The sequence below is a fragment of the Lineus longissimus genome, chromosome 6 (genome assembly GCF_910592395.1).
Source record: "Lineus longissimus chromosome 6, tnLinLong1.2, whole genome shotgun sequence".
In the NCBI taxonomy this organism is placed as follows: domain Eukaryota; kingdom Metazoa; phylum Nemertea; class Pilidiophora; order Heteronemertea; family Lineidae; genus Lineus; species Lineus longissimus.
In genome coordinates this window covers 13,970,921-13,998,795 of record NC_088313.1, presented here as the reverse complement: position 1 = coordinate 13,998,795, position 27,875 = coordinate 13,970,921, and the positions used below count along the sequence as shown (strand labels likewise).

Genomic DNA, 27,875 nt, shown 5'->3' with positions numbered 1-27,875 from the left:
TGTATCTTCGCCGAGGTTTCTGGGTCAGTTCGTCAATAACCAAGTCGCTGGGACAACGCTAATGAAAAGCTGTTAAGTTTACCTTCCACGTTTATCAAGTCCAGAATACTTGGTCGGACAGGTTGATATTCAGTGAATAGAGATGTCTTTGATTTGCGGGAGAGATTTGTGGAGATATATACATACATGTATTTGCCTACCGCGGTAAGTGATACTTATTCGACATTGTAAACTTTTATAGGAAATTAAAAAACAAACAAACAACATATTTACTTAAATCTTGTAAGAAATTGGTTGTCTTTGGCTCATAAACATGGCACTGCTCAACGTACTGTTTGAATGATCACATTCCGAAATAATAGTTTCGAGTAAAGTATCATGAAAAATATCACAATTTCAAAATTAGTCCACAAGAATAAAATGCTGCTTTGAAGTCTTGGAATGTTCACCCACATCCAAATAAGAACTGATTAGTCTTTATGAATTCTTGATACACGGATAAATTCTAAACCCTTCCGCGAGAAGCATAAAATGAAAATGTCTTTCCTTTTTTGAGATAAACCAAAAATCTGATAATTGATTTTTACATGTAGTTAATAACTTTCTCGCGATTTTCGTAGCATTCAATGCTTTTCATATGATGATTCGTGTCAGCCATCCCCTTATTCATCCTACCTCACGCAAAAAACATCGGTGTCAGTGAATATGAAAATTGCTCGATAACGTTGAGCCAGAAATATGTTTACTTTCCAAGATATTTATGGGTTAATCTAACAAATTTGTATAACTATGTGGATGATAATACCATTTCATATTTTCAAGTTTACTACTATGAAACGCACCTTGGAGCTAGGCTGACGGTAGTGCTCTTGTAGACTGGTTTATCATGAATCAGATGCAGGCAGTCACTTCTTGCGGTAGAAAATTCGGTGTCTCTGCATCTACGGAGACAGAGAACTATTGTCGAAGAAGTGTACAGAATCCTAGATAAACAAAGACCCTCCTTTTTCTGAAATCTAATTAAAAAGAAAGGAACTTCACGTAACCTCCGTCGCAAAAATGTACAGGTCGAACATTTTAATACCATAACAAATGGCAAAAACAGTTTCAGTTACGAAGCATCAAAGATTTGGAATAACCTGCCTAACCAAATTCGTGAGGCCAACAATTTTACTATTTTTTGTAAACTTTTAAAAACATGGAAGGGCGAAGAATGTAAATGTGCATTGTGCTCTTTTTAAATCTCATTTTTAAAATATAGTAGTGTTCTAGTACCCTATTAGGGCTGTTCCTTTAAAGAGGTTGAATAGCGCCTCCAGAAGCAAGCAACAGCGCCACCCGTAGCAGAAATAAGAACTGTTTAGTGACGTCATGGTTTCCATATACGGCATCTCATTTGCACATTTTTACAACCTTATTTACTACGAGTTATGAATATGCCAGTAGCACGTGGATCATGCCGGGCGGCGCTGTCAGGTGTTTCCACTATGGGTTACATAATCGGTTTCAAAGAGGCCAGTGTTCTAGTAAATGAAGTTAGCAATGATAGCGAAAGAATGTTAGTGTATGTTACGCAGCCAATAGCGATAGTGAGTTGGAGAGAGGAGAAAATGGAAAATGGAGAGAATAGTAGTATGGATTTCGAGTCCCAAGAAGAAACTTTGCAAAGTTTTCATCAAACTGATAATCATATTCCTTCCTTCTCTGTCTCCAACAATTAAAAGTTGCTGCAGTCAACCTGATGCGTTTATCCGCGAGCGAATCGACGAGACGAAGCATTTTTCAAGCATCCGAATGGTACCTTACAGATCCGCAAGGGGCGCGTTACCGAAAATGTTGCAAAAATCAATAACGTGATCGTAAATATTGTCATATTTTTCAAAATGAGAGTATGTAAATGATACGCAGACGGTAAACCAATGAAAGGCCAGTATCTATTGAACCTTACAAGTGATTTGGGGGCCTTGAAACTCCTCAATGAAACCTTATTCCCGCCTAAGGTTTTGACCGGGCCGTCCAAAACTCCCCATTTTTTGGCGGGCCATTCCCTTTAATATCTACATTGTCTCACCATTTAATGAATATCTGTGATAACCTATATGTATTATTTATCTATTGTTCTTCTATTTTTATATTTTATGTTAGATATCGGTTAAAGAGCCCTCCATAGCTCACGTTTTTATATGTATCTCCACCTCATACCGATGAAATAAAGCTTATCTTATCTTATCTCAGTGCCAATTTATTTTCCTACGAGAGTGTAAATGTGCCCAGCTTCCGATTGACATTTCGAAACAAACAACATATTTTTGAAATACTTGATTTCAAGATTTTCTCTTTTAGGGCTGGGCATGATTTTGCAAAGAATTAATGTTAGTCCAGTAGAGAGGTTTGTGTTAGGCCATTCACGTGCCAACACTATGCCTGGGCGGGTATTTCGATCGCGGTCATAATCAATGCGTCAGTGATTCAGAAACCTATCAATTGTGAATTTTTCTATTGCCTTTATATAGGTATACAGTACCTACTTGTGTAATTTGTCGTGGCAGGTAGGCCTATTAATTTTTCTAAGGGCATATTACGGTTTATACAATAGGAGTGATGGTACCCAGAGAAAAAGCCTATTATGATAACACGAATCCCGGTGTAAAATCAATTTTATTGAAATAAAAAATACATACAAGTTTGAACAAAGGGCTATGGTCCTAACAAATAATGAATAACATTTCATCAATGGCGGCAGATTTAAAGAAAATTGGCATGAAGTATAAAGAGGTAGATGACTGACTGGATTCGTAACAATGTAAGCATCCGAATAAAATGTTATTACAGTAAATTGCCAACATCATTTAGAAAACAATATAACTTATACCTATACTTACCTATACTTATACTTATACCTATACTTATACCTATACTTAAAACCGTTACGAGATATTGTTTTGATACTGACCGGCAGTGAATTCCAATGCTGAATAGAGTGCTGAATAGTGCTGATTTGAGTCGTTTTGGTGTAGTGACTGGATACATTAACATGTACCAGAGTCTTTTAAATTAATAATCTATTTGAAAGACTATGCATATACATAGAACAAGAGTCTTTCAAATAAAGAGTCAGGTCACGGCAAGTTTCCTTTGATCCCACAGCTCTCTCGGGCAATTAACTCGAAGCCATGATGAAGCCCATTTTAATTCAGCTACAAATTGACATGAGGTGCACAACAATAATAGAATAACCAAAAATTATAACGAAAAAATATACTGTCTACATGCGGTCATGATTTATCAGATACAAATGCATACAACATAAATTGTTTACTTACTATTGATGTGAACGATCTAACAATTTGTGTTGTACACTTTGATAAGTTGCTAATTGCCAAAACAAAACAAATAATCAATTGTCGCAATTAAGTTGCATGCACTCACTCATCGGTTTGCAATTTGTTACAAAAAATCCATGATTAGGTTGTAATCAATGGCAAACTTGTGATATGTATGTGGCAGCCAAGCGAAACTTTTCCTCCTCTGTAACAAAATCGACAAGAGTTTACGGACGTTTAAACTTGTATTGATCCAAATAACCATCTAAGTCTAACCATCTAAGTCTAACCATCTAAGTGGACATACAGTCCACTAATCATCATACATGTCATAAATATGTCGTAAATCTGAAATTACAAACAAAGACAATGTCACAACCACAGCCCAATGACTGGAAATCCTGTATACACTGACTTCAAGGAGGTGGCGACATCTATCGTTAAATATCTGAACTAAAACAGACAGGGGTTTCTTCACCGAAAATAACATTTTACCCCCAAAACTTATGTTTACCACACACGTATTATCTAAATAAAGAGCTTAAACTACAGTGCTCTTTCAGAACAAGCTGTGAATTACAAATATCACAAACTAATGCAATATCTGGCAGGATCTGAAGACACTTCAAGTGGTATAACAGGAATTGAATGTCACCGGGACAATCAAACCTTGGCTCGACCCAGAAAACACGCCATAAAAGTGTCTTATCATCTTGTCAGCATAATGAACATAGCGATATATAATCTATACATATAGTTACCTCGTATGTCTTCTACAAAACTTGATTTCAAACGAAGAAAAGATCTCGAAAGGCTACTACATGACAAAATTGATCGAAAGATCACGATTCGATGGAACGAGCTTCGTAAGGGAAGCTGGAGCTAGACTAAAAGAGCGCGAAAAACTATTTGGGAAATTCGGCGCTCACAGTACATATACTGTTGTATCTTGTGAAATGACTCAAAATATACACATCATAAGTGTATGTAAGGTTTAAGCCAAATGGGCTATTCGACAATATTGGAACGGTATATCTCACACCATTTCGCAAAAAAGCTCATCGATGGGAAAAATAAACCGTTTTCTAATCTTAAAAACTAAGAAACTGGGCTTCAAAATCACAAAACTATCAAATATCCCATCAGACAACAGTGACATTAAATTAGAAAAATGTTGATAAAACAAAAATATGATTTCTATAAGCTTACATGCTAACGTTTGATCACAAAAGTCGAGACATTTTGCATTTTTTCACACTGTTTACGTTTGTTACCGCGAAAGCAAAATTAAATCTGCTATAAAACTCGTTGTAGTCTGTAAAAATTAAAAAGATAGGAATATCCCATTATATGACAACGAATGGAACCATATGATACCCTTAGATGGTCCATTTAGCACCGACAACATACTAAACTGCTAACCGCAAAAATATGTGATGATGTGGAGTAGAAAAACGCATTTCGAAACTTATTTCTCAAATTAGTGTCATCATTAGTAATATATATATGAGGTGATAGGAATGTAGGTATTTTGAAGCTATTTTGACAAAATCCCTTACAGGCCTTTTTGCTTCAAATTAGCTTAGAAACCCCTAAGAACCAGCCGCCTCATATATATATTACTTAGGGAATACTACAGCTCAATGGGTTAATTCCTTAAAATAAATGGCCTTTTTACTGTATTCATTATCCAAAATTCAAGGAAAAACCAAAGTTAACAGATGGCAGCACTGACGTAATTAATGTTAAACAGATGTTACCTTAAACAGATGTTACTGTTAAATAGGCATAAATGTCATTGATCTAGTAGAAAGTTCAATAGCCGAGTGTGTAAGGCATGGAGCTTCCACACATGAGGTTATGTTTTGGCGTGGTTCGTTTCCCGGTGAAGGCAACATATGAAAACTGGCCTATACCAAGCTTGTTTACTGCATCGGTTGTTTAGTTACATGTTACAATGAAAGATGTCGCTGAAAATCGGTTGCCAAGGATGACAACTTCCTGTTGAGATTGTTGTCATTGTACAACGAGCAAACAAGTGTTTGCCGGTTACCAAGGAAGTTGAGATTGTTGTCATTGTACAACGAGCAAACAAGTGTTTGCAATTTTTTTGGGGTTATTCTATGATATGATCCTACTAGGTTGCTAACAAAAACAAAACTGTCATCGTTTGCGCATGTCCGTTGCTAAGATGACAGGAATTATGGGTAATGACATGTATGTATGTTAATTAAGGCTTGTATGCAGCCAATCAAATCGTTACACGTTGGCAGCCAATCAAAGGCCTTGGCACAGAGTTGGCTTGACACGTATTGACTGCATGCTACCTAGAGTGTATGTGCATGATCAAGCCAACACACCTCTAGAAAAGTGGACTGGTCCGTCAGTACACAGAAGAATGCATGGCGTTGTTTACATCACAGAAAATAGCGTTTTATGTTAAGATAAAGTTTGCCAATGGCCTGTCTCTTAATCTACACATTTTAGGTGAACTAATAACTTTTTAATCATGCAATTACAGCGAGTAATAGCGTTGTTTTAATGCAAAATGCAACCACGGTAACACGGCCATATTGACGCGGTTTTGTTTACAAGTTGAAACCGGGATATTTAGCGTGTTAAGCCAAGCATAACTACTAGACACGCAGATTAATATTTTAGGAATATTCTCTACAAGCTATTAAGAGCAGAAATGTAAGCATCGAAGCATTATTGGCCGGTAAAACAGGCAAAAACAACAACATTGTAACAGTCTCGCTAGCTAGTATGGCGAAATGACAGATCTCCAAGTGCTTTCCCTAATGATATGTGAGCTATGTGATGACGTCATGGCCGGGAATTTTGAACCACTGGTAGTCAATGCAAGTGTTTTTTAGAGGCCTGCTCTTGGAACTGTTATTAATTTTACGAGTAAATAAATACAAGATGGCCACTTGTTATTTATTAAATACAGATAGAGCACATAGAATTCCACTCGGTTTGAAAGCTGAGAGGCAGCATCACATCATTACTCATAATCCCTCTTCTGCTAATCCCAAAGAAACTTTGTATGTTAGAATACCGGCACTGAGAGAGAATACATTTTTTGTACCTAAATCTCTTTATTTGTCTGCTGATGTAACCATTTCTGGTGATTCTAAAAATAGTGTTGTAAATAATCTTGGTAGAAATCTAATCTCAATGATGGTGGTTAAGTGGGGAACAGAGCAGATATTTGACCTTGACGAATACAGCCATTTTTCTACATTTAAAGATCTGTGGCTAACAGGAGAAGAAAGAAATGACAGAGTTTTTCAGGGTATTCAATCAGAAAATCTTAGAGAATTACGATCGGGAGTAGCTGAAGCTGATGTCACTGGTGAAACAGCTAATGAAAAGACACTAAAGGAAGTGTTTGATAAGAAGTACAAAATACCATTAGATTTTGAATTATTCCATCATCATGCTCCATTTTACAAGTTTCCAATTCAAGAAGATGTGATTATTGAAATAACTTTAGCACCAAAGGAGGAAATCATAGTCACCACAACCACAGCTAGCATGGGCTACAAACTTGAAAATATTTGTTTTGAATACGACACGGTTACTAATAAGATGATTGCAAATCAACTGAGCAACAAATACAACTCTGGTTTCTCGATATTTTATGATTGGGTAGACCATTTTAAAACAGTTAATGTTACTGCTAATGAAACACTGATTAATGAGAACATCAACTTTCCAAGAATGTCAATTAAAGGATTATTGTTATTATTTGTGTCTGACTATGTAGATGGAGCTAGAGATTCAGAGAAGTTTGAAAACCCTAACATAAGTAAAGTACAAATCACAATTGAGGGTGTTGCCAATCAGGTGTTCCCAGAAGGAATGAGAATGATGGATCAATGGGAGGAGATCAAGAAACACTTCATGTCTGAAGATTTGAAGAAAACTCATGACTGTAACATGACAATGGAGAAATACTATGGTGATTCTAATCACTATGGTTTATGGTTGGACCTGAGAACTTCTGAAGACAATAGATTACACGGATCAGGAAAGAAGCTCCAGAACACAAAAGATGGTATTCAATTATCTATTACAAAGAAATCTGGAAAGGGACCATACAAAATGCACATATTCGTGGTTTCTGATGCCCAGGTAAACATCCAGAATTCTCAGATTGCTTCACTCCAGCACTAAGGTGCTGCAAGAACAAAGTTCGCTACAACATTAGATTTTCATCCTAATTAAATGGATACACCTGGAAAGAAAGATATCATAAATACACTGTATCAAAGTTTACTGTTGGCATCAACAACAATTGGTTACTCTATGTTACTGAAAAGGTTCTTGAAAATCAATATCGGTCCCCCAAGTCAGGCTAACCTAGAGGAAATTATTAAACTGGGTGGAACTGTAGCTATTAGTAATGGAACATTAGAGTACCTTTACGATCAAGGAATCCTACCCAGAAATATTATGAAGTAAGAATAATTTACTTAACTAAATGGTAACTGTAATGAACATCGATTCCAGCGACTACCCGGATCAGAGTTCAAGTGATTTAACAGTCAATCTCAAGACTGAAATTCAAGATGCATGTAGCATCACTTTAACTTTTGCAGTAATACCTTGTACATTTTACAACATCAGTGTGGCCAGGGAGAATAACCGAATCAAAGTTAAGGGGTTTGATGTGGCAGAGATTACGCTACCAGATGGTCTCTATGACCTACAGAGCTTTTCAAAAGTATTTGCGGAGAAGTTGAAAGAAAATAGTATGAGTCGAGGTGCTGTCAGATTTGACCTTGAAGAACCAACAGGTAAGGCCATCTTACACTTCCTAAAGAGAAAAAATGAGGTGCATTATCAGATCTATTTTATTGGTAAAAGCAATGAGTTATTTGGCATGAAAACAGAATGGCCTTACCCTTCAGACAATAAAAGTAAGAATGATGTTGTAAGCGAGAAACCCATCAATTTTAGACCAATTAACCATTTTGTTTTTCACTGTGACATAATCGAATCTACTAGTGTATTAAGTAATGGTGAAACATCTGATGTGCTAACCACAAGACCAATAAAAGAAGCTAATTGTGGGGATTTAATAGCATACACCTTTGAGAAACCAATAGCAATTCCCTGTAAACCAAGATTCAATAAGCTGAATATTCGCTTAACGGATGAAAAAGGTGACATCATCGATCTTAATGGTCATGATGTACAGTACCAATTGGTATTAACACATCATTGAAATTAAAATTCGTTGAAATTAAATGGCTGGCATTGGCATGTTATTTGGATCTGCAATAATCAATGGATTAGCATTTACTGGATCTGGTTACCTTTTCAAGTCACTAGATAAAAACGGTTATGAAGCTGAAGTGAAAAGACATGATTTGTCTCAGGAGCAATTACAAAAAGCTTCAACCGAATGGGAGGAGCATAGAAAGAGTACTATTGACTTTGGTAATCTTGAATTAAAGAGAGAAAGAGACGCTTCTATTGATTTTAACAATACTGATTCAGCACTTACTGTTTACAATCATTTACATCCCGATAGAACTATAGTACTACCTCAGAGACCACAATTAAGTGATTATTACCAACCTAGTGATGAAATGAAGAAATACGAGTACCTATGGATTATCCTAGGACTTAGTGGTTTAGGATTAATAATTTATTATTTTACTAGGGTTAGAAAGACTAAGACCATTGATGAGAAGCGGGACTAAGATTTTTGATGTGAAAGAGTAAATCCAAATGGATGTTGTAGTCTAATGATCAGTTTTGATCCTTTTTTCATCTTAAGTTCTTCTATGTAGTACTGTCTTTTCTTCTTAGGAATAACACTGTTTTCTTCTAAGGCATCTTTCATGGCTGATTCATCCTTATTAAAAAATAATACTAAAATTCTTATGTTCTCTCTGTAGTCCTTGACAACTGAATTGTACTTCTGAACTAGTAACCAAACAGTAAGATTGTAGTGCCTGCCAGAAAAGGCAAGATTACATAACTCGGACACCTTCTTTTTTGTGTCTCTCAAATTAGCACAGTCATCAATTAGGAATAATGTGTTAGAACCAGCAAAGGTCAGAGTAGCAAATTGAAGCACAAGGTCCAAATTACTGGCCACCGCTTCCGGATTAACTATGTAGACGCTCTTGTCTTGGTAAATCCATTTCCTGTCATATGTCTTATTGTTGAAATATGTTGGACAGAAAATGACTATGTTTTGGAATTTGTGTCGATACTCCTTTTCTAAGAGGTCAAGGGCAAAATATGTCTTACCACAATTGGTGACACCAGAAATTAGCATGTTATGTGGCTCGTAAATAAATACTTCACCCATTTAAATGGATGTAAAGGATGACACACAGCAGTATCTAAGGGATTTGTACTACAACCCCGAGAGTCCCGTGGCTTACAGTTCTTTGAGTAAGATGTGGAAACAGGTCAAGGAAGATGGTAAACTTATTAAACAAAAAGAAGTTAAAGAATTTCTAGAAACACTACCAACTCACCAACTACACAAACCGGCCATTAAGAAATTCACCTTCAGGAAAACAATGGTATCGTACATCGATCAACAGTGGCAAGCCGACCTGGTTGACATGCAGAAATTCGAGAGTAAGAATAAAGGTTTCAGATTCATTTTAACAGTAATTGACCTATTCAGTCGCTATGCTTGGGCTCTAGCAGTTAAGAGTAAGAGGGGAGAAGAAATCAGAGATGCATTTAAAGTGATTTTCAGGACTTCGTCCAAGGAGCAAAGCTCTAGAGAAGCTAAACCAGTTGTGGCGATACCAGAAAAGATCCAGTTTGATGACGGTACAGAATTCTACAACAAACACTTCAAGGAACTCTTAACAGAAAATGACATAGAATGGTTCTCTACAAAATCTGATAAGAAGGCAGCGGTAGTAGAAAGATTCAACAGGACTCTTAAAGAAAAAATGTGGCGTTATTTCACTGCTAAGGAGACAGACAAGTGGATCGACGTACTGGATGACTTGGTCAGTGGCTACAACAACACATTTCACTCATCAATAGGTATGAAACCTGTAGACGCCACAAAGATGGAAAACGAAGGAGCTGTGTGGTACAATCTTTACGGTCTTCACCTCAAAAAAACCTTTGGTGATCCAAAGTACAAAGTAGGTGACAGTGTAAGAATTTCAAAGTACAAGTCCATTTTCGGTAAAGGTTACATGCCCAACTTCACTGAGGAAGTATTCCAAATCAAACAGATCATCTTCACTCACCCTATCGTCTACAAACTTGAAGATTATCATAAAGAGGAAATTCAAGGATATTTCTATGAAGAGGAATTGAGTTATGTTCCTAATCCTGACCAGCTAGAGTACAAGATCGAGAAAATCTTGAGGTACAAGACCAGTAAAGGTAAAAAATACGGATTAGTGAAGTGGAAGGGATACAGTGATAAATTCAATGAATGGTTACCAATTTCAGGCATAAAAAGCCTAAAAGACTAAAAACCTTAATTTAAAATCTTTTTATCCTTTAAATCAAGCTAGAAATGGAAGGACAGATATTTAACGTTAACTATGGTACTGTCAATGTTAATCAGTATCCTGTTAATCAGTATCCTGTTTATCAGTATCCTGTTAATCAGTATCCTATTTATCAGTATCCTGTTAATCAGTATCCTGTTTATCAGTATCCTGTTAATCAGTATCCTGTTAATCAGTATCAACCAGTAGTTTCAGGGCCTACATTTAAATGTGTTAGGTGCGATGTAACAAAACCTGAAAGTGAATTTGGAAAGAACAGACGTAATAAACTACTTGATTACTGTAAAGCATGTGGTACGTTAACCAAGAAATGCGGTAAATGTGGAGAAGTTAAATTACTAAGTGATGGTGAATTTGATAAAAATGGAAATAGAGGTAACTGTAGATCATGTTTTAATTCATATTACAAAAAGGATTACCTTGACCAAAATGGTAATAGAGACAGACACAAAATTAGGGTTGGTCTTAACCGCATTTCTAAGGGAGAGTGTACTCGAGCTCTGCTCTCAGGACGAAGTCCGACTGGTAATTCATCATTCAATCTAGGATGTACAGACAGTTTCTTCTCACAGTGGTTAGAGTACCAGAGGAGTCTATCTCCAATAGGACAAAGTCCCGAGAACAGAGTTCGAATAGTAGAAGAAGAGTTGGATCATGTCTTACCAATCAAGGAATTCAAAGATAAACCTGAACTGTGTTACTCTTGGTTTAACATTCGACCAATGTCTAAAACACAAAACAGGCAGAAGAGTTCCACAGTCGACTTGAGTATTTTCAAAGAGCAATTGGACCGCTCATTTAACTTTATGGTCAATAAGCGTAATGAAAACTGGTCTGACTATCGAGATGAAAACGTGATAAACGAGTGGAGAAGGATAACAAACAAGTATTTTTGGGATAACCCAGAATTTAACGATATCCTTCTACTTAATTAATTTTCATCTTTATCTTCTTCTGAATAAATGAATGGAACTTGGGGTTACACAAAACGCCCACATAATTGGAAAGAAAGATTAGAACGATTTCATAGAGAATTAGAGGCAGAAGTAGAGTCAAAGTTGGAGCCTGGTCCCGAAAAACCTTTAAAACCTGCTGGGTCAGAAAAACCTGCTGGGTCAGAAAAACCTGCTGGGCAAGAAAAACCTTTAAAATTTAATGTACTTCAAAAACCTGTAGTGTCTGCAAGATCAACACTAAACACTAGAAATGACAGAACAACTGATTCTAGTTATTCCCACTAATTAAATGGATGGAGACAACAAGATTTAAGTAATTTAAACTCTGAAAGTCATTTAAACTATGAAAGGTCTGAAAAGCATACAGAAAGTAACCCTCAGGCTTTCAGACTACAACAAATATGTGATGTTAAGAGTTTCTTAGAAAGCGAGATTGAATTTAGAAGAAAGATATTTTCAAAGTACAAAAAAGCATTCAATGCAATTACTGGCATTAGCCACTTCCTTAATTTAACTAGCGTAGCAGCCGGATCTGTTGGTGTTTCCGCTCTAGCTGGTGTCATCACGGCTCCGATAGGTTTAGCTCTGGGTGGCGTAACAATAGGTAGTGCCCTTTTTTCCTCATTTCTAAGTTGGCAGAAGAAAAGCATACTTAAGAAAATTGAAAAGCATGAGAATATCAGAATGTTGGCAATTTCAAAACTGAACACAATCAATGATTTGGTCAGTAAAGCCTTAACCGATTCTCACATATCTACAGAGGAATTCGGTTTAATACTCAAGGAGAAGGAGAAATACATTTCTATGAAAAATTCCATTAGGAAAAAACAAAGGGAGGCAAGTTCAGCTGTTGATGTAGAGTCTTTAAAGAAGACTTTTTCAGAAGAAGGAAAAAAGATAGCTCAGACAGAGATGCTAGAAAAACTGAAGTCACAGTAAATCAAACAGGACTCGAGCTATGCTCTCAGGACAAAGTCCGACTAAATAGTCCTAATCCTAATGTGGTGTATCACTATCACTACCACCATGACTTCGGTGTTAGGGGTGAATTTCCGCCAGTGCCACTACCATCAGCGCCACCATATTCATTAGTTTAATAAAGATTTTGCACTCGAGCTATGCTCTCAGGACAAAGTCCGACTCAAGCGAAGTTTGAATCACTGTAATCTATGTAGCCTTCATAATACATTCCAAATGGTAACCTTCTTATTCCATCTTCAAGTATGAACCTCTTATCATCAAAAGGACTGAGGCTTTTTTTGTTAACTTCTTCCAAATAGATTTGGTGTTTATCTGATCTTAAGTGTCTCATCTTGTGGTAAAATGACATACTCTTTTCAAGACAATCAACATAGTCATCAAATGAGATATCTCTCTTTACTACATTCTTGGCAATACCCTTTAATTTCTTAGAATCGTAATCTTTTGTCCTGTAAGCATACATCTTACTTCTCAGGGCAATGAATTCAGTCATCTCGACTCCTCCTAACTCATCCTTGAAATAACCTGGCACCTTCTTCTTACTGGTGTCATAGAGTGGATGATCTTTTGGATAATTACTGAAGTCAAAATAGTGTTTCAACTCCTTTAAGTCTTTAGTTAAGTCATCAGTATTAATGTTAAGTACAAAGGAATCTGTATCTAGATACAGTAGTACGGTTGAAGAACTTCATAATAGAATTCATACATTAATAATTTAGACAATTCAAGTACTGAAGCTCCTATGTAGATTGGTTTGTTGAATTTCATTGATGTTTTCCTCATGCTAATAGCAGCATTCTGTTCGTCAAATACGCATATCGATGAAAACCTGGGATTGGCCATTACACTCCTGGCTCTCTCCCCGTCCGTTACCAATTCTATTTCCACCCTGTTCCTTACATTCTCACAAGTCTTTCCGTAGAAAGCATTATTCATGAGCTTGAAATAGTCTTTCTCAAAATCAGTCTTAGAATCCATACGTCTTTTAGTATTAAAATCAGTGTATGGTGCTAACCACTTTGATTGTTTAAAACATATCACCGAATGAACCCTTTTTAGTACCATTCCGTGCTTGAGGTAAAATTGTAGCATTCTGTAATGCACTATGTAATTAGTTTTATCCTTTTGTGTTAGTATTAGTTTCTCTACATTTGATCTTTTATCATCGCCCAGTAACTCTCTCTGGTAAGGACTTAATTCATCATCTTCAATAAAGAGAGATTCGGGACAGAATGGAAAGTTCCTTGACTTAAATTTAATATTTCCTGGATACTCCAAATCAACCTCTAAGAAGTAGCCTACTTCACTATCACTTGGAATTGCCATAATCTGCTCTTTACTGATAACATTCATGTTAAGTGGATCAATATCTATCATTTCAAAACTACCATAGGGTTGAGGTTCCATCATGGACCATCCGTAAAGATTGTTTGCGTCTACGTAGAGTAGTTTGTGGTGTTCATCTGCCTTGACATGTCTAGTTCCCATAACACCCGAAATTCCACCTCGTATTGCTTTCTCAAAAGTAAGTAAGATGTTGGTATCAGTCAGTAGTTCTAGGTTTATTCCTGTGTACTTCAAACCAGCTTGCCAGGTTAGGCCTGGTGCCGAGTAACAGTGACATGGATCTATCTGAAAATAGGTCAAATTGACATCCCTGAATTTCTCAAATAAATCAGCTAAAAGGATCACATCAGTTTTGAGGTAGAGGTCAATGAACTCACCGTGATTCCTGATCTTGAAATGATCCCATATTACCTTAGCCTCATCATAGGCAGAATCAGGTGCCATTTCATTTTTCAATTCGTCAAAAAACATAGACTTTTCTAGGTAAGTGACATTGTAGCTTTCATGTGATGTGTAAAAAGAGTAAGGTACTGAACCCTTCTTCCTCAATAGTTTAAAATCAATGGTATTTGGGAACTTCTGTCTCGTAATTTTAAAGTCATCATCCAGCATTGATTTGGTTATGTTGTCTAAACTGGACTGCATGAATCTGTACGAGTCCAAAAACCTGAAACAACCGAACTGAAATGAGATGTATTCCTCTGCTGTTTTGGCAAGTAATTTCAGTTTCTTGTACTTCGGTAGTTTAGTCATTAAGTCTTTGATAAACAGGTGTGAATCATAATTACTAAGATTGTGAAAAAATACTGGAACGAACATGGCTTTATTTTCATTCAAATTGCATGAGCTGTGAGCAGCACCTCGATATCTACCACTGTAGTGATCGTGATCCTTGACCTTGTCATATCCTAAAGGTTGATTACAGTAATAACATTGTGTTTCTAATTGATATCTCTGCCAGTCGGACTCATCTGTCATTGTTAGAGGAAAGTTACAGTTCAATAAATTAGAGAATTGTTCTTCCAGCCTGATTAACCAGTTACAGAACACATCTACAACATCAGCACCCCTGTGAGACACATACTGGCTACTGTAAAGTTGTGGGTAGTCTGAGTGAACATAAACACCAACAGCTGATGCATGTTGTTTGAATAGTTTTTTAGTGGTAACAGTGGTATCTGTCTTAGGACGAAGTCCGACTCGAGCTCTGCTCTGAGTTGTGTTATCATTGACTGTTGTGCTTATCGCTTCGAAATCAGCATAGATTACAAAGGGAACTCTATTTTTAAATGAGTGTTTTTCAAATTTAAGCTGTGACCATTTACTGTTAGGTGGAGGCAGACTGATCTTACAGTAATCGTGTTCTCCACATTTCTTTTTATGATTGTCTAGTGTAGACTTCCTGTAAAAGTAATTCATGCATCTCCTGCAAAGATACACTCTATGAGCGAGTGACCTGAAGAAAAGATTGATGTCTCTTATGTACATGAAATGGTCCTTGAAAAAGAGCAGATCAATGACATCATCATCGTCATAATTCTTGGACAGGTAGAGAGGTTCTAGTTTTGCGGCATAAATGCTTTTAGCCCATTCGTTCTCTAACTTGAACACATTAATTTTGAGATTATTATCACTCTCTATCTTAGGGATATCCTTTTGAATACATACAGTAAATGAGTCTATTTTGATATCAGTAGTTTTCGAACTCTGTTCTCGTGACGAAGTCATTTCTAGCATATCAGTAGTGATATTGAATGTACTCTCAGGATTTTCTTTTAGATATCTAGCGGCCAATAAAGACCAGAGAAAACATTTATTGTCATTCGACTCCACATTGATTACAGCTTTTGTTTTAAATGGTAATTTAGTGTAATGACCACCTTTACACCTCTTGTAAGAACAGATGGTCATGTTACAAGACTATATTTTGTTCAGTGTAAGTCCAGACCCTTGAAAGTAACTTTCCTCAAGCTGTGTCTTAATGTAGTTTAACTGATTGGTTATGGCATAAATTGCCTGGTTCCTTGAAATTATGCTTTCCATTGGAGACTGTATGGGGTGTGTCGAGCTATGCTCTCTGGACGTAGTCCGGGTTACACTTTCACCTTGACGATCAAACTGAGCAAATACTGATATGCTTATTTTGTGATGGTAATCATTGAGTTGAAATAATACCTCCTCTAATTTCTCTCTGTATTCATACACTTGTTTAGCTTCTCTGTCAATCTTCAAACTAATGGTGACTACAGGCTTGCCAAATTGTTTTACTATTTCTACTCCACTCACTTTCTTTATGCCATCTAGCTCATTTTCCTCAAATGCAAGTTTCTTATCCATACTTTTAGTGATCAGTGATGGGGCTCGTGGTTGAGCAATAGGGACATAATCCGGATTTAATTTGGTCAGGTGACCTTTGGTTCTCCTGTGAATGGCCATATTATTGTATGATATGTACTTGTCACATGTAGTGCAAAGTATTTTCTGATTCTTATCAGTCATTTTATTCATTAGACTAAAATTTATTAAATTCAATGAATCTCTTGAATTAAATAGAAATGGACTTCATAATCAGTGAACAAGAATGTAATGAAGCCAAATTTGAGTACTACTTAACAGACCAATTAGACATAAAATCCATTACTTTGAAATTGATAACCTTTTACAATTCATGGTGGTCAAGCGATAACCTGCCAGCGAGTGCCCAAGTATTCATGTTTCTTTACGAAGAGTTTAAACTTAATAAAAAACTGAATGCAACCATAATAGAACAGTGCCTTGAAGTCATTAACCATACACCCGATGCGACGCCAGATGAATTTTGTAAGAATTTTTTAGTTCACCCCTCTATTAGAACAATAATAAAAAACAGACAATCTACATTGCCATACTCTCGACATTTTAGTTTAAGTGAGTTTTGTGAGGAATGGCAAACATACATAAAAGAAAATGGAATAAACTATGTGAAAATTTACTGTGATAACAATAATTACATAACCCTTGAACTTACAGAGGACAAATACTTTTACTTTGATAACAGATTTTATGCTATTGTAAATGATACACCAGCTGGCAAAACATTCTCCACACACATTGCCTTTGTGGTAAATGAATGGTTCGGCTTTAAACAAACTGAATTCACCAAGAAAGGAAAATACTACTCCATAAGACCACTCAACTTTTACAGAAAATATCTATTCCTGCAAGCTAATTTGGTTGACAAAGCTAAGACCCTCTACAACAATAAACCATCTAACATTTTCTGCATCATACCTGTAGAAGATGGTGACCAAATAAAAATGCAGCGATACGAACCGAATTGTAAGAAAACGATAAATAAGTGTACTAATCACATAAAATTCGAAATCACTGATGAGAATGGTAAGCTAGTTAATTTCAGAGGAACAGAGGTTTCTTTAGAGTTAAGAATCGAGCTATGCTCTCAGGACAAAGTCCGAATAGAGTTAAACTCTTGTGGTGAAGACAAGCACCTCGGACCACCTGATGAGATCATTCCATTAAAGGAATAGTACATTTCTTCTCTTTAACTACAGGTTTAGCAAGAGGGCTAATTGACCCCTTCCTGAGTGATCCCATCATGACTGCTTCATTCAAGCCTGATCGCTGCTCTTTACTTACTTTTTTAGGAAGTTTCTTAAACATGATAAATGTTGCTAAAATAATTGCACCTAAACCTACATAGACATAGGTATTACTGGTAGATTCACGCAGTGATACATCAGTATTTTGAGATTGTGGTTCTTCTTCCTCTACTTCTTCTTCCTCCTTTTCCACAACTCTTGTTTGGGGAGGAGTACTGTACTTTAAATGTCGTCTGATCCTTTTTTATCCTCTTAAATTCCTGAGATCCTCTACCCAGTTCTCTAGACCATGCTAATTGTTTCTCTGGTCGAGGTTTCTTAGACACTGAAACTTTAGTAGTATCAGTTACAGTTTCAAGTTCCATTTATCTTGGCCGAATAAATTCGAACTATGATCTCATGACCAGGTTAATTTAGTCTTCTTTATCATCACTACCTGTGATATCTAGACTTTCATCTATTGGTTTGTCACATTCAGAGACAGTCATACCCGATGTATTCATTGATGATTCCTCATGACAATGGCCTAAAGTAATAAGTGTTGTTGAAGCAAGTGCCGTCAATGCTCCCATTTTGATACTAACCCATCCAAGCCATTTGTCAAGTTCATTGGTAACGATGTAATCATTTCTGAGGTCATGGTAAAGATTATCCTCGTCATCTATTGGTAATAACCACCTTGATAATTTAGTGTAAGCTTTAAGTACTGTCTTACCCAAAGAATCATTAAGTCTGGCAACCATCTTTGTCTGGTAGATTCTGTGGTGTTTTAAGAGTTCCTTTTCTGTCATATTATCTAAGTCATTTAAAGTTAGTTGTTTATTAAGTAAATACTTGCTTTTCCCAGTTGCAACTAAAATTTCTAAGTCTTGTTTGGCTTTAAGGCCACTATCAGTCAAATAGTTCAAATTTTGTTGATTGCTACTTGAACCTTGTTGATTGCTAGTTGATCCTAGTTGGTAACTGGAATTGACTATTCCTTGACTAGGAGTAACTAAATTTGAACTATTCAACTGCTTGTTTGAAACTTGTTGATTTGTAGTGCAGTTCTGTTGAAAGTTAGTACTGTTCTGTTGGTAACTACCAGTGTTCTGTTGGTTAGAAGCCCCGACTCGAGCTATGCTCTCAGGACGAAGTCCGACTTGGTTTTGATTGATAACACCAATGTATTTCATTTGTTGTTCAATTACAGATGATGTCTGACTATTCATTTGCTGACTGTTCATTTAAAATAATAGAAACATGAGTGTTAAGTGCAAAATGCTGTTTTCACAAGTTTATTGCACTTAACACTAGCTCGAGCTATGCTCTCAGGACAAAGTCCGGCTGGTGCTAACTTAATACTACTGATGCAGTTAATGTCTCGACCTGCACTAGCACTCAATAAAACGTCAAACTGCTTGCCAATATCCTGGTCATATTCCTTCTCAACCTTGTAATTCTGGAAGAAAATACTTTGAGTGAAATCATACCATAATCTCTCCAAATCATTACCTCGCTCCTTGTTGGTTAAAAAAGGACTAAATATTACATAATCAATTTTCATCGTTTTAAAGGCTTGGTGAAAAAATACCTTGTAGTTAATTGTGACCTTCACACCACAGTAATGCAGAAATCTAAGGAAAGCATAGTACACTAGTCTAAGGTCAGTGATATTCTCATCTGTTAATTGGGGTTTACCAATAGCCCTGTTGATAAATTCAATGGCAAGAAACCAGTCATATTCCCCACAGTGAAATGCAACAAGTATGGCCTCGCCATGTAACCCCTTTTCCCGTAACTTAGAGGGGAGAGTGTTAATACCCATTTTTAAAGCTAAGTGGACTGTACTTTCATATCTCTGCTTACTAAGACATTTTCTGGGACTTGAAAAGTAGCACTGTAAATGCACTTCCACAAAGTCCTTTAAATATTTGAGAACCGATTCAGACAAACGTCTCCATCCAAGCTTTCTAAGAATAATGTCAAAATAGCGAATCTTGTTGTCAATATTGATCTCAAGAGTCTTAAAATCATCATCATAACTGGTTGCATTACAAACAATGCAGAATTGATACTTCACAGTTTTAGCTGCGTTCCTGGCTAAATTTAATTTTTGTTGATACTCAAAAAGTGTCCAACGTTTGCAATTACGGCAGAATTGGGCATTAGTGTTGGTACTGACGTCATATTCTTTCATTCTTGGTAGGACTACTTTGTGTGTCTCAGTAGGCTTATCAAATTTCCCACTGTCATAATTCTTGCTGTCATTTTCTTCACTGAAATTTCTATCCATGACCCTAGGACGAATGTATCCTTTAAGATTTACATGATAATTATTTTTTTAAACATTGTTTTTTGATAGAAGGTCACCTAAGACCTTTTACGTGATTTTAAGGCTTTAACACCCCCAATTAAACCATAGATTATGGAGCTCACAATAGCAATAACTGCTATGATCAGATGTTCAGCTAGAAAGCCAACAACTGCACCAATTGTTTTCAGGAGAAATGAAACTAAAGACCCTATTATTCCAGGTAAAGCCACAGCTGATTTCTTGGCCAGTTCTTTTAGCCATTCAGCAAACTTCTTAAGACCTTCTTTTACTTTATCTAGTATTGATGGTTTTGGTCCTGGTCCAGGTTCTGGTGTAGGTCCTGGAGTTGGGTCTGGTCCTGGAGTTGGTTTTACAGATTTAGTGGCACCACTTAAAGCACTACTGATACTGAGACCTAGAGTTGTAAATGTCATTACAACAGCTGTTATTATGGCGCTAATGGTTACACCATACGTCTGAAAAAGTAACTTTATTCTGTCCTTTAGAGGAATAGTTGAATCTGGTTTCTTTAGAACATCAACAATTAAACGTTTAATTCTTCTAGTTTGTGACTCCCTGTCATTGTCTAACCTCCATACCTTTGACATTTCCTCATGCAATTTGTCATTTAGTTCATCTATTTGCTTTTTCAACTCCCCCATATCTTCAGAATCTTCTTCTACAGACTCTAAATAATCTCTTGTTAAATTACGAAGTTTATTTTCTAATTCCTCTATTTGCATGTCCTTATCCCTCTTTACTGCAGCTAGATCATCACCAGCCTGTTTTAACCCTCTAAGTTCTCTCAAGGCAGATTCAGTAAAACCCAGTGTTTTAAGTTCATCATCATTAGAATCTATCAGTTTATCTATTGGTTGGTTTGAACTGTTTACCTCATTAATTAATATATCTGTTTGAGTTGATACCGTTTGTGGTTGACTTACTGATTCCTGGCCTTCCATAGGTCCCATTCTAGGTCCTTCCATAGGTGCTGGTTCATCAGGTGTAATCATATCTCTAATCATGTCAGCAAATCTAGTACCAAACTTATTCTTTAATGTTCTTTCAGCATAGAAGTCTCCATCACCCTTAGTTAAAGGAATTATCTTTTTAATGTATCCATCATTATCATGATAGTCAAATAAATTTTCGTTTTCAAATTTACCTTTTATCAAATCAACTTCATAATTTGTTTTCGGAACGTAATAAAGTTTGTTTCCAGAGTAACTAATGCGTGGTGCAAGATTACTCAATTTGTTAGGGTCATATTTCCATTTTGTTTCTTCCAATGCTTTTGCAAGTTTATCCTCTACTTCATCGTAACTTAACTCCTTTTCCATCAATTCAGGGACAATACCTCTTGCTCTATCTGGAGTTTTAGTGAATGAAGTTTCAGTAGTAAGATTTGTATTACCTGTGTTGTATGTTGTGCCCTCATCTTGATAAATTCTATTATTTCTCCAATCAGGAAGACCATCCACATTATGAATGTAATTATGATCGTAATCATCCATTTCATAATCTTCACCTCCTTCAGCCATAATTACTTATTTATCTAACCATAAAAACAATCAATGTACCAACAACTGAGTAAAGCATGAATTTAATTGTTTCATGAGTATCATCCTCCCTCTCAACTTTGGTGTCCCGTTTAGTAGTAGGAGTATTCTTTGATGTTTCAGTTGTTTTTGGTGAATCAACATTACTCTTTGGTGTATGACTGGTCTTGACAGTATCAACACTACTCTTAACTCTTATTTTCTTAGAACTATTTCCTTCCATCAGTGGTGGTGGTAAGGTCTTTTTGTGGTTAATGTCATTCTTACCAGGTTTAGCATTTTTTGGTGCTATTAAAATGTTATTATTGTAGTTATCCAGCTTACCATTAACGAGTACCATATTTGACCCTATGACATACAATCCTGGTGCTATTACATAATCTAGTCTTGTATGAGTGTCACTCACTGCTTTTTGGTATCTTTGAATTGAAGTGGGAATATCAGGATGTTGATTAATCGAGTCCTTTAATAGTTTGTTAAATTCCTTCTGAGCATCCAATTCTGTACCCGGTACTCCAATTATTGGTGTTCTGGTCAACGCCTGAGCACCCAGAATACAGTAAACATATGTTCTTATTGTGTCATTCAACCTCTCTATTCCAGGATTAGAGAAACCATTTGATTTAAATATCATGAATTGTTGATAGGTTTGACATTCATTTTGTGTAATTACATCAAATACATTCTTGTGTTGTTTCACATGATACTTAATGAAGGTATCTGGATATTTGAAATTAGCCATTCCAGCATCCCAATCAGATTTAAACATTGGTGGCATTCTATTCTCGTGAACTTGCATTAAGAAGAAATTGATTTTAGAATCATTGATGTAATATCCGGGATCAGTTATGTTCGGGTTGTAATCCGGTACACTCCAGGAAGTCCACCCCTCATTACTTTCAAACACTGAAAAATCATATTCGTCTTTTAAACCAAATTCACTCAATAACCCTCCTAGTTTCCTACGGTTAATGTTATTGTTTGTCTCATTGAAATCACTTTCACCTGGAATTGGTATCTCTAGATTCTTCATGATCTTCAATATTTGATAGTAAACATGAAATCTGTAAATTGACCTTATCAATGGGTCACTGTGATTCAAGTGATCATCTATTGAAATACCACAACCGGTAGTAGCAAACCAAACAGCCATGTTAAATTGGTTCTGGTAAAACGATAATGGATTCTTTTCCAGTCGCAGACAGTCTTTCTTATTTTTCAGGCTCAAAAACCCAGGTGTTATCTTAGTTTCTTGTAGTCTGAAGAAGTTATTACTGTTAACAGTTACTTCTAAATTAAAGAAGTCATAGGTGAATTTACTTTTATGTTGATTTGCTATTGGATAATACATTTAATTTACTTGAATTTTTCCTTGAATTTTGGATAATGAATACAGTAAAAAGGCCATTTATTTTAAGTAATTAACCCATTGAGCTGTAGTATTCCCTAAGTAATATATATATGAGGCGGCTGGTTCTTAGGGGTTTCTAAGCTAATTTGAGACAAAAAGGCCTGTAAGGGCTTTGGTCAAAATGGCTTCAAAATACCTATTATTCCTATCACCTCATATATATATTACTATCATTGCTTCTCAAAACGAAACATATCGCTTTTCATATCAATGTTGTCTTTGACACTCACTATATCTAAATAGTTCTATAGAAATATTCTTATAACAAAAGAATTCATCAGACTCGGTCTTTCCAATCTGAAATACTTCGGTTACATAAGTCCGAAAAACAATATTCGCGTATATTGGGATTTCTGACGCGGTCGTCTTTGCTTATCTTTTAGCATCAGGAGCAAATCAGGGCTTAATATTCTATTCTCCGGCGCTGCACCAAACCCCTAGTGAGACATTTTCCCCTATACATCTGTACACCACCTTCAAGTCAGCTTCTACGGTTAAACTGTCAACCTCGGTTCCAGTACCGCACTACTTCTAATGACTTGTGCGATTGAAAATGGCACTCAGAGATCTTAGAATCGAGGTTTCAGAGCGCACCTCGAAGAAGACAGAGTTCTAATTTCCGCCGGCATGATCAAACAACCAACTAAACTGCGAGTTTGGATATTGTTACTACTTGGGCGCTCTACTTGGGCGCAATTGCTTTTGCGCCAGAAACTCACCAAAGAGGGTGAATGTATCAGGGGTTTGTGTGCAGGGCTGGAGAAGCGAACATTAACCCCTGATTTCCTCATGATGACTTTTCAGATGATCTACATGTATTATCTTCTCATGCAAGAGCTTTACCTGTTCTAAGATGTGCTTGCGATAAGTTATATCTCAGTATGTCTTTTCTAGTGAATCCCTGATGTCTTGGAGAAGAATCCTTGGATTGATGGTTGTCGTCACGTTGATCATTTTCCTGTTCAACCTCAAGATCCTGAACTTCGGGAATGACAAAGTACACCAGCGCTTGAAACCTGCTTCATCCAGGTATACTGGAAAGACGAAATCAACTGCTAGATGTAATCAGGTACGCATAATGCCAGATGTATTGTACGCGCCGGTCACTGATCCAAAGTTGGTTTGTTTTTTCTTCCCCATTACAGCCGCCAATCACTACTTACACTGGTGTTGGACTCAAATTCGCTGATAACCAATTTCTCAGTTCTAGTTAACTAGTTCTAAATTTTTTTCACATATTTTGTACACTCCACTTATACTGTACTTGAATAACCATTCGTTCAAGGTAACTCCGCATCGGGTTCAAATGAACTGCGAAAAATGGGTGGTGGTCACCACGATCTTCAATTTGACCGACGCCGTGAAAGACCTACTGAAGATGCCAAAGTGGTGTATGGTACTGGTCGGTGACAAGAAAGGCCCAAAAGAAGTACCGTCATTTCCCAATCTGATCTTCCTAGACGTTGCCTGGCAAGAGCGCTGTCCGTACCATATCTGCCAGCATATTCCATGGAATCATTTCAGTCGCAAAAACATTGGCTTCATGTACGCCGTGGCTAACGGGGCCAATTGGATATACGATACCGACGACGACAACTTCCCCAAGTTTCCTAAAGCCGAGCCGCTTTTGGATTCGTCGATCAGATTTGATCTAATACAGGTCCCTGGACACGTGTACAATCCCTACATTCCATATATCAAACCCAACACAACCTTTTGGCCGAGGGGGTTGCCACTGGATAAAATCAAAGATTCCGACACGAAGAACATGAAAGTGATCGGTACCGTCAAACCAGAAAAGGTCGCAGTGATTAACTATTTAGCCCAAACCGACCCCGACGTTGACGCGATCTACAGACTGACGCAGAAAATTCCTTTTCAGTTCGAGATGGTGGAGAAGTATTACGCTCTACCGCATTACATCATGTCACCCTACAACGCCCAGGCAACGATGCATGCACAGTTCGCCTTTTGGGGTCTGCTTCTGCCGGCAAGCGTAGACGGGCGTGTCTCGGATATATGGCGGTCGTATTTCACTCAACGGTTAGTCTGGGACACCGACGGTCACATCGCTTTCGGTCCGCCATACGTCAATCAAATCCGCAACGCGCATTCGTATATGGTCGATTTTCACAATGAAATGGATGTCTACCTTAAAACCAGCAGACTGATCAAATTCCTGGTGAACTGGATCCCGAAAACCGTTTCGTTGGCGCAGAACATGATCGACCTTTACATAGAACTCTACCAAATCGATATTATCGGGAGGGCCGATATCGATTTAGCCATAGCTTGGATACGCGATCTGGAATGTGTCGGCTATACCTTTCCGCCAGTCAAAGTTGCGAAAGTCTACGTGTAATATGTAAAGAGCAAGCTCTAGTGAACTCACACAACTGTTTGACATGGGGGAGCCCCCCAAACCCCCGTCCTTCTGACATATTTAGCCAGTACATTGGGGGATGAGTCCCCCAAACACCCTCCCCGTTCTCTGAAAGTGACAGGTTTTAGTCAGTACATTGGGGGGAAGGCCCCCCCCAACCCCCCCCATTGGACTCTAAAAATAGAATTCCTTGGAGACGCTGAACAATAAGGCCCCATAAAGAAATAGTCCCCGCCCCGGTAGCTGTCTCATATCTGCTGAAAGAAGCAGCTCTTTGTGGTGAAATAATAATTGAATGCATGTCATGACTCCCAGGAGCTTTTTCTCATTTCTGAAACAGTTGCATGGTTGGAATGAATTGCCAAATCAGTCCGTCAAATCTCTATGCAATGAAAATTGAAATGTCACAACTGTCTCCACCGACGTTGTCCTGTATGTCCTAGCAGACGATTTTTAAATAAATGATGTGATTGATATACCATTGGAATGAATTATTTCTTCAATGATATGAAAGTTGAAAACCCTCTGACATGTCTGAGTACAAAAATGCAGAGGCAAGACACATCATGCATGTCATGACACCCAGGAGCTTTTTCTCATTTCTGAAACAGTTGCATGGTTGGAATGAATTTCCAAATCAGTCCGTCAAATCTCTATCCAAATGGAACTTTAAGACCACTCTATAATTGTGCGGTAGTGTTAAAACTGACTTTTTTGAAGTAAAGTACGTAAATCGAGAAGAATAGGACGTTTGCTTTGGTCTGCAATAAAATGTCACATCTGTCTCCGCCGACGTTGTCCTGTACATATGTCCTAGCAGACGATTTTTAAAATCATGATGTCCCACACCCGCACTTCAGTGGCGCCGGTGTGAATAAATCTACTTGCGTGAATGGTCAATGGCTCATGACGTCATGAAATAATTGCGTCACGAGGAAGGAAACAATGGGAATCATGGTAACTGTGGTTGCGGTGCGTCGTGAAAGCAGGATCGGCAAGCGCAGCCCGTATGGAATGCAACAAACTGTACCGGAACCGGAACTGTCATGGGTCTGCACAAATTTTTTCAGATTCGATGGACATGATGGATATATGAATTTTGTTTACACTTTATACACATACGTAACCATTATACGCCGTTGAACGCGGGAGCCGAATGTCGGAGAAGGGTTATAAATATTTCATCTTTCTCGACGACGACGCTAAACTGTCGTTCAATACTAATAGTCGAAGATGGAAAGATGAAGGCGGTTGCAATAGCGACGTTGTGTGGACATGCTTTGAACAGTTCTTGGGCGCTCACGAGCCGGCAGTCAGCTATCCATACTACACATCTACTGGACATTTCTATGACAAGAATTCAATGGTCAAAACAAACTACCATATCGATCCAATGATGGTGGCTTTTCACCGTGACACATTATCTTTCCTACTGCCCTACAGTACTGAGTTTGAAGCGCAATCCTGGTGGGCATCGGGTGTTATCTGTGCTGGCCTGGCCAACATGCTCTATAGCACCAACAAGTTTCAGTTCAATGTTCTTCATAGCATCAATTTGAGACCAAATCATCCGGGCAATACTAAATACAAGACGGATGGGAATCAACCCGGTCAATTACAATTCCTGCTATCGGCCCTTCTGCCGACTGTCGATGGAAAGCCGAATCCGTTGTTGAACAGTACCTCGCCGCGTTTGGCTCCGAGGATTAACGGCAAGCCCAATCTGAAGAAAAATAAAACCTACATCGTTGACTACGCGTTCATTAAAAAGTACTTTAAGCTCGATCAAAGGTTTTCGCAAAGTCGGCCGAACTGGCTGAAAAATCCCGTGATCAAAATAATTCTATTCGGGGGCAAAGACGTAACTGAATTTGACCATTCATTCAATCCTGATTATTCTTATCCGATTTAACATGTCAAACTGTAGTATCATTCGCATAGAGTTTCACCATACACCGACTTCGTGGGAATCGCAACAAGGTATGGAGGGCAGGGTCATGTATTATACCGCTGTGGGACCTAACCGTAGTTCCAAAAAATGTGTGTCCTGTTTGAAGGCCGCCTGTCAGGCCAAGTTTGACCAAATGGTGTGCTATTTGCATCTTTCTAGACCTGCACATCATACTAGAATATGATCAAGGCAAATATTAAAGGATTTTTGATATTCGTGGTCTCAGTGTCCAATTTAGAATTGTCTAAATTTCTGCCACGCAAGGCCAATCATCTCTCTCACCATGTTGACAACTCAATAATAATATTGCCCTACTGCCTTTTTCATGAATCAATTTTGAGCATTATGTTTACAACGTAGTTGACAATAATTATCTTGTCTACATGGTGAGAGAGATGAGGCAGTCACAGCCAGGCCTCGCCCTCGCTTTCATAAGTCGTCCCCCCCGACTTACTAAGTCGTCCCCTCCCCGAGATAATAAGTCGTTCCGCCGAGAATTCTTTTTTTCGATGTCCTTTCCCAGCCACCGTACAATTGAATGTAAATTATGTA

At 37.5% G+C, this 27,875-nt stretch overlaps 1 protein-coding gene across 1 annotated transcript; it reads left to right on the top strand.

The window, feature by feature from the left end:
* Positions 1-48: 48 nt before the first annotated feature.
* LOC135489182 (uncharacterized) lies at positions 49-26,460 on the top strand. Its single transcript, XM_064774400.1, has 3 exons — positions 49-204; positions 23,884-24,058; positions 24,275-26,460. The coding sequence occupies exons 1-3, from the start codon at positions 143-145 to the stop codon at positions 25,349-25,351; spliced, it is 1,314 nt and encodes a 437-aa protein (XP_064630470.1). The 5' UTR covers positions 49-142; the 3' UTR covers positions 25,352-26,460.
* The last annotated feature ends 1,415 nt before the right edge of the window (positions 26,461-27,875 follow it).